Source organism: Sprattus sprattus, assembly GCF_963457725.1.
Source record: "Sprattus sprattus genome assembly, chromosome: 4".
In the NCBI taxonomy this organism is placed as follows: Eukaryota; Metazoa; Chordata; class Actinopteri; order Clupeiformes; family Clupeidae; genus Sprattus; species Sprattus sprattus.
Window position 1 is genome coordinate 13,532,414 of NC_137923.1, and position 8,680 is coordinate 13,541,093.

At 42.4% G+C, this 8,680-nt stretch overlaps 1 protein-coding gene across 1 annotated transcript in view; it reads right to left on the reverse strand.

The window, feature by feature from the left end:
- The window catches only part of cabp4 (calcium binding protein 4), a gene marked incomplete at both ends in the record, with an annotated part of 11,421 nt that extends 4,282 nt beyond the window's left edge, over positions 1-7,139 (reverse strand). Inside the window, 4 exons of the mRNA XM_080837574.1 lie at positions 379-522; positions 1,823-1,853; positions 6,030-6,219; positions 7,066-7,139. Coding sequence (XP_080693700.1) covers positions 379-522; positions 1,823-1,853; positions 6,030-6,219; positions 7,066-7,139 — 439 coding nt within the window. The remainder of the gene's footprint in view (positions 1-378; positions 523-1,822; positions 1,854-6,029; positions 6,220-7,065) is intronic.
- Between the last annotated feature and the right edge of the window lie 1,541 nt (positions 7,140-8,680).

Consider the following 8,680-nt stretch of genomic DNA (forward strand, 5'->3'; position numbering starts at 1 on the left):
ATTTGTTTTGTGTGTGTGTGTGTGTGTGTGTGTGTGTGTGTGTGTGTGTGTATGTGTGGGTGGGTGTGTTCATCTGATTTTTCTAATATGTCCTGTTTTGATCAGTACAATATGAAAAGTCAGTGCTATCTGATCTAATAGTGTTTACCCTAATACCCTCATATCCAATTCTAATATCATCGGACGCCCTCAACCTCCCAGGGTAGATCAGATAGGAGTCTTAGAAATCCTGTCATGTTCTCGTTGTTGTGGTTATTACCATAGCGGCACACAAACACACATTCACACATACTCTCAGGCACACATTAACACACTTATGTGATGACACAGACACAGACACCAACACACACTCACACGCATGCTCACACCATCTCTTACATCTCATCTTGACCTGCTGGATGATCTCAATCAGCTCCATCTCAGTAGGCATGTACCCCATGGTCCTCATGCAGTCTGCTACGTCCTTGTAGTGCATGAAGCCGTCACTGTCATAGTCAAATTCCTTAAAGGCATGCTGCAGCTCTGTGGGACGGCATCACAGGATAGCAGACATTTACTACAGATACGTGTGCCTCCGACCTTGGGAGTGTGTATGACAGGTATTCCTTAAGGGTCTCCACCGTATTGTCATGACTGCAGGCTGCAGTGAGGGCCATTTCTGTCTGTGGATTTCACAGTACATACTACTTTGTGTCCATACTCTTATCTTTGCCTATGAAATCCTTTATAGTTGTAAGGCTGTAGGCTTATGTGGTATCATGTAGCTACTGCACTATTCTATGTAAAGTCTTCCTAGAATGTCGCTTTTGGAGGATTTTAAGTGTACCTGGTTAGGTATTCAGATTATGAAGAATTTGTGATATGGTGTCTAAATAAGCAACATATCATATGACTCTTAAGCAACATATCATATGATTCTAAAGCAACATATTATATGATTCTAAAAATTCTGTGGCATTCTTCCTTAAATAAGGCAAAATGATAAAAATGTATGTGAATGTGTAGAATCTCTCACTCTGTAATAAATCATAACTCTGATTAACTTGAATCAATGAAGTTGTATAGCACAAACACAATAGCTAAATACAGGAACTTCACATTAGGGGGAGGGTGTTATTTTGATGAAGAGGGTTATTTGTGGATTCTACGATAATTTGCATATATGAATTCTGAAAATGTATGAATTTGTGAGCGCAGTTTCAGACAGCCAAGGCAGGTTTCAGAGTGGTCTGTATGCATATTATGTATGGATGAACTGACAGTGTTGTGTTCACCTGTGGTGACAGCTAGTCAGCAGCCCAGTAAACAAGGTTATTACAGCAGTGGAATAACCCCACCATATGCATGACAAATAAAACAGCCCCACCAACATGCATTCGCATGTCACATTCTGCTTCATCTTCAAACACTTCTGGAGATCTTACATCAGGTAGTCTTGTCAAGTGCCCTTATATTTACACACTGGTGGATCATGTCTCCCAATGTTACATAAGTCTCACTTTAAGTCTGGTATTTATTTAGTTATATCGTTTTTCCTCCTTATTTTTGTCTCTCTTCTTTTCTTTCATCTATTGGTAGTGTGTGCGCAACTTAGCCCCCCACCCCCCGTCCTCAGACTCAAGCTCGCAACGTGATCGTGCCGTGCTGGGTGAGGTGGTGTGTGCTGTTGTCTGGCATGAATCATCATGCTAACGGATGGAGATGGGATTGAGGCACTGTGTGAGACACATTGAGACACCCTTGTAAAGCGCATGGCCCTCTTTGACAAGTGAAGTGACAAGACAAGGGGATTTACAATGTTGCAATGCAATGCAGCACTTACCATCTAGCTCCTCTGGTAGTAATTCTCTATCCTGTGATCGGGAGGTTGAAGAAAAGGACAGAAAGATGGATCGAGGCAGAGAGGGAGGGGGGGAGAGAGAGAGAGAGAGAGAGAGAGAGGTATATGAGCCAGGGACAAACATACTGTCTAATGGTCCATCAACTGACCTTTCTTCATTAGGACCTAAACAGTGCGGCTAACCCTTGGCTAGCGGCACTAATCAGAGAAGCTGTCTCAATCCTTCTAGGGATTTTTAAGGACTTGTTAAAACATTATCTCTAGTTCACTGTGTTATTAAGCAATTATGCTGACAAGACTGCAACCACAAGGTCATGCCATAAAGAACATAAAGCAGTATGATTGCTGTTTCAGCGGAGGTGGAAGCGGGGGTGGGGGTGAGGGGAGAGGAGGGGAGGGGAGGGAATAGAGGTAAAGACAAAGACAAATGAGAAAGAGAGAGAATAGGGAGAACATGTATGTGTGTGTGTGTGTGTGTGTGTGTGTGTGTGTGTGTGTGTGTGTGTGTGTGTTGTGTGTGTGTGCGCGCGCGTGCGTGTGTGTGTGTGTTTGTGTGTGTGTGTGTGTGTGTGTGAAAAAAGGAAACTGTCTTTCAGTGAAATAGTCAGTGCGAAAGTGGGGTGCAAACTAGGGAATTGACAAGAGTGCTCCAGTCAACAGTCCCTTGAGGACGCCTACAGTGTTAAGCTCTCTTTTCTCTGCAGTGCATAATGACAGGCGGGGCACCTCAGCTCTGGCTCAGGCTCTGACTAACTGACTGATGGAGAGGGGGGAAATGCAGAGAAGCTCATTCACTAATAGGATTACACCATACCATGCCTCTCTCTCCAATTCACCACATTCATGCAGACTCACACTCTACATATGAACCAACACATGCACACATGCACACACACACAGACACTCACACACATGGATTTACGGATTTGTGTGAAAATAACTCGCGAAAATCACGTGAAGACATCCCCTCAGACACAAAAATGTACATGTGTGTTTATAAACACACACAGAGACACACTATCGAATGTGTGTAACCACATTTGCACAGCTTGGAGCCTGACTTGACCACTAAATTAAGGACATTCAATACCATTGAATGATGCTCCTGGCTCAATCAAACACACAGAAAACACACACTCACGAAATACATACACTCACATTCAAAATTGTAAGCCAACACACAGAGCACACACAAAAACACTCACACATATACCTTCCCCTATTTTCTTCACAGGTTCTGTGGCAAAATGTGTCTGGATGACCTGAGCACTTCATTATTTGCTTCATGACAGCATTCATTTTGGACATGACTGAAAATGATTTGAAATAATGGAACTACAGACAGCGCATGACAGCTTGCAATAAAGAGTTCTTGCACATGCCCTTGTAACAATGAGAAAAGAATGCCTAGTGATCATAGTGGTGTGTTCTGTGTCACACACAAACACACACACACACACACACACACACACACACACACACACACACACACACACACACACACACACACACACACACACACACACACACACACAAGCCCATCCTGAAGTATGTTTCGTCAGCTCAAATAACATGTTGTTAAAGTCATCGTATATCAATTGTACATGGTATATCAATTGTACATCATTGGAGCTAAAAGAGAGACTTTAAGTTTGGAATTGAAAAAAAAAATATAGAATCAGCATTGTGGTATCACATTCATACACTATAGTATATCAAATTCATTGTTTCAACTTCCAGTTTCATTAGGATTAATAGTGTACCCAAAGCTCATTTTCTGTCCATGCCTTAGAGAATCATTTCAGTCTACAGATTCCTAATTGAAAAGTCCCCTGGACAGTGGGAGAATCCGGTGACAGGCGTGCTTCAATCAGCAGTACTAATGGGCCACTTGCAGTCTAAAGCCCAAGAATCTTGTTTACGTGTGTCACATGCAGTCTGACCATGCTGTGATTTATGCATGCAAAATCGCCCGCAGAGCATGCGAAGATGAATCTGGACTCAATGTGTACCCATTAAGGTTTAATTAATTTCCACACGGTTGAAATAACTCAGTGTTTTGTGACTGACAGAGGTATATGGTGACAATTAGTCTTGTGTCTCCACCCACGCATGCAAGTACACAGACACACACACACGTGCACGCTGATAGAGATTATTTCCAAGCACTGTTAATGACTGAAGAATATAATAATCAAGTGCCTTAATATATTCCTTGTATGAATCATGTGCTTATGAAAGCAGGAGCATGGCTTTTGTGTGTGTGTGTGTAACTAGAATATTAGGTGCCACTTAGTCTGCATATGAACAAGAGCATGTTTAGACCAGAGGAGATCAGAAGTGAACTGTGCTTCTTCCGACCTTGTGCAAAACTGCCATCCTTGCAAGACAGGGAGCCTCGGACGTGAGAAATCCACCACGTGGTTATCCCTGCTGAAAGCTAAACTTCTGACTAAACCTTGTGCGATGGGTTTATCATTGCTTCACTTTCAGCCTTGCTGGGAGGGGAGCCCGATTGCAATTGTTGTTGTTGTTTGTTTGTCTAATAAATGTACTTACATGCAGCTCCGGAGTCCTGAGGTAACTAGGGTGAATTTTCACCTAACACACGCTAACACCAAGATAAACCACCGCTACCCACTCATATATAGGAAGAAGCAAGCTCAGATAAAATATCACAGTTACAGTAAAAAAAAAAAACATACAGTATGGTCATAATAGTAAGAAATGCAGATGTGCACACACACACACACACACACACACACACACACACACACACACACACACACACACACACACACACACACACACACACACACACACACACACACACACACAGGTGGGGTCATTGGGTCATTACAACATGAGCTACAGGTGGTTATGAGGACTAATTGACTATGACAGGGATCTATAATGACAACACTATTAATGCTCCCATAATCCTCGGATTAAACATGACACAGAGGGAACAACACACCCTATTTACTGCATGTACTCTCTCTATTGTTCTCCCTCACTCCTCCCAATCATCTCCTCTCTTTCTTTGCCCATCAACTGTCTTCCATGTTCTCCTAGCGTATCTTAATTTGTTTTTCTTACCCTTCATCTTTCCCTTTCCCTGCTCTCTCCCCCTCCCTTTGTCTCTTTTTCATTCCTCTAGTTGTAATGTTAGCAGAGAATCCAAGGTCAACAGGATGGCACACAAGTCAGCCTTGTTTGTTTACTCTCTCTGCTGGTCTAAAGGGCACCGACTCCAGCCAGGATACAGTGCATGTCACCTCTGCAAATCCTGGGTCCAAAGGCCATGCAGGGGCTTCACGGTACATAGCTCAACATGACCCCTCATGACCTTAGTCCAGTTCTTCCTCTTACACACATCAAAATGAATGTTTTTGCACACTCAGACCATGTGTGCTCGGATCAAATGCTTGAACCAAGGTCAAGTCTGGACGTGGATAATGTATTCCGTAAACTGCTCGATTTCTAAAACTTATTTTCCCCCTTTTTTAACAATGTCAAAATGCACTTGTGATATATAATCTAAAACTTAGACTCCAAAATGTAACATCATCTGTCTTAAAGTTTGGAAAACACAGCAGTGTGACTCGCAAATGAATAATTCTCTGCTCACACACATATAATGACTGGCAGATGCCTTGGGCTGAGACATAAATAATAAGGTTGAATGTTCAGTGATCTGCGGAGGCCATGCAGCTGTTGTGGTAACCCTTTGTCAAACCAACCTGCAGATGAGGATGCTGGGCACACTACCCTAACCTCATTCAGCCAAGGGACAGTATATTAGATCCGGCATTATTGTCGTGACTGCTTAGACGGCAGCTGACTCTAGAACAGATGTAGCCCCAACATGGAGTGACACCCCCAACAACTGCTTCATTAGGACAGACTTCACAAAGAGAGCTGGAAATAGCAGCCTAAGAAGGTGAGCTGCATAATCTTATGAAACTGACCAGTGAGGTAGAAAACAGCCTGTTTTACACCCAAAGAATAATGAACAAGAGCCAATGGTATATTGAAAAAATTTAGCTGAGCTAAGTTGGCAAATTGAAAAGAGGAGTACCTTAAAGCCCTGTTGTAGTGGTATATTTTTGGCCCTAAGCATAATGTTGCTTTCACTATTGTTGTTGTTATTGAATAGTGTAACATGGGATTGAGTGGTTGGTCTAACCTGGCCAAACAGTGCGTTGAGGTAGGGTGCATAGATGGCAGCAATGGAGTTGTCACTGAGCTGACGACTCTTTCTCCGCTGACTAGAATCACTGCTTGTGGAGTCTTTCTGTGTTGAGCCTTTATGGGAGTTTCGTAGAGCAGACTTAACAGAGGGGCCCTCCCCTGGAGACTGAGAGCGCGAGGATGTACTGCAAAAAGGAAGCACAGAGGGATCATCTTCATCACAGTTATTGTTATCATCATCATTATAATCATAGTTAGGCTACCTTATGCTACATCTTTGTTTAATTATGTTTAATTAATGTTAATAAATGAATAATATTTTCACTGCCAGTTCAGTTTCTGGACTGTGTTACGCCCCGCATATCAATCCACCACATTCATTCTCAAATTCAAATTCACGGTCTCTATGTAAATACATTTTTTGCAGTTAATGCCTGCAGTGATTTTGCATAGTCAAAGTTCAACACGACTAACACTGAATATGCAAACCCAGCAAGCAAAGTTCAGTATTGCATTCATTTACTATGGAGTCAGGCAACAGTGAGATACAATTTGGAAAGTCAGCAAATTCACATAATGTGTAATAACCATGTTATGAGTTGAAGAATGGAACCACCTTTGTGTGCATTGCTTTCAGCTGCCCAAATGCTGTGGAATGCCATGACAGTGATCACCAATATATCTATGACAAGAAGTCACTATCATTAAAGTCAATAATCATATCAGTGTTATCCATACGAAGGTTCTAACAATCTTCAACATCCTCATTATCTTATTTACCGCTATCATTATGGCTAAATTACTCTAATCATGATCTTCATCTAAATATGTTCATCTCTTGAATGCATAATGACTCACATCACATCACTGCAATTTTTACCATCACCATCACTACAAACTAGGTCACAGCATTCTAAGCCTTTGGAATTCTGTTAGTCCAAACAAGGCATATTAGTAGGCCCTCTTGCTTTGTCCACCGATCTACAGTATCTATTACCCATCTATGCACCCTAAGTGGGATTGAGGCCTACCTCCCAGCAGCAGAAGAAGGTCGACTGTCCCCTCCTCCCTTCACTGCCACCTTCTTCTCTCCTTTCTGAGACATGCTGCTAGGAGAGATGGAAGAGAGAGATAGGCTGGAATGGCCTGGGGTGACTGGGTAGGAGGGTGGAAGGAAGGAGGTTTATTGCTGTCGTGTTAAGATATTTGTATGGTTGGTGTAGATATTACAAACTGAATTGTGAAAGCAAGTGAGAATTTTTTTCCCTTCAGCATGTCAGTGCATGGTGAGTTGAAGAGCATGAAAAGTTGAGATGAGAAGAGATGAGATGAGATGAGACAGAGAGGGAAAGAGGGAAGAGAGAAAAAGAAAAAGAGAGGATCGTTCATTGGATAAACAAGAGAGAGAGAGAGAGAGAGAGAAAGAGAGGAATAGAAAGAGCAGGATTCATAGAGAGAAAGAGAACAGACAGACAGTGCTGAGGTGAGTTGACATCCCCGTTAACCACATGAATCAGAGCATTCCAACCACCAGTGTATCGAGGCGCTCCAAAATAACGCTGTAAACCAAACCCTGTGCGCTCGCTCTGCCGAGCCTCTGGGAGACACGAATGAGAAGAGACAAGCAGACGAGGCGGATGATAAATTACAATCAGCAGTTTAATATGGCCACGCCGTGCCACACCACTCTGCTCCTTTGCCTATCAAGCCAACCATCAACGCAGAAATTCACGATGGCCACTCGCAAACAAGCCAACACGCCATGTGTACCCATCTTGTTACAAAGAGGCTCCTCATTTTGCAGTCCTCTGCTTGCGAGGGCTCTGGATGATTGTGATGTATGCTACCCTTTGAATGGCTCTGTCAAGTTTTTCATCTCATCCTTTTTTGTTAAACTGCAGGCACACAGAGTGAAATAATGTCCAGAAAATGTTGCTTTACATAAAGTACAGTAATGAGACCTCTGATTAGATTAATTACTTATTTTAACATAACAATGAAGGCACTTTCCCTGTTAAATTGTCAGGCTGAACTGGGAGAAACAGCTCAGAAATTGGGCGTGATTGTGTGTGTAAGCGTATCTGTGTGTGTGTGTGTGTGTTTGTGTGTAAGTGTTTCTTCATGTGTAAATGTTTATGTGTGTTTATGTGAGTGACCAAAACGAAACTTTTGTGCATGTGCACACTTAAAACTGGGAGTTCAGTCTAAACAGTTCACACCATTAATTGCTTTTGTCCAAATGGTCAGCAACAGGACATCACTCTTCCTCCACCTCCTCCAACCTCACCTGTGCCTCAGTGCCTTCATCCACTTTCTTTTAAAAAAGCTTCTTATGACCACAGCATTCAAGTCTTGCCTTAGTGAATTAGCTAGCTAGCCACCACCAGATGCCAACAATGACCAGCCTTGGAAGCTATTTCTTTAAAACATTATACTTATTTTTGTAAAAAAATAAAATAAAAATAAGATCCAGGGCTACTTATAAAATATGCAACATGCAATGCTATATCCCTGGATGCCCAGGCCTACCGGCACACCCATTGTCCTCTGACTGAGACGGACAAATTCTGTCTAGTAGTGTGGACCTGTCGCATTGAGTAATTTGTCAGCGACAAACAAACAAATAAACCACTGAAGAAGTAAAGT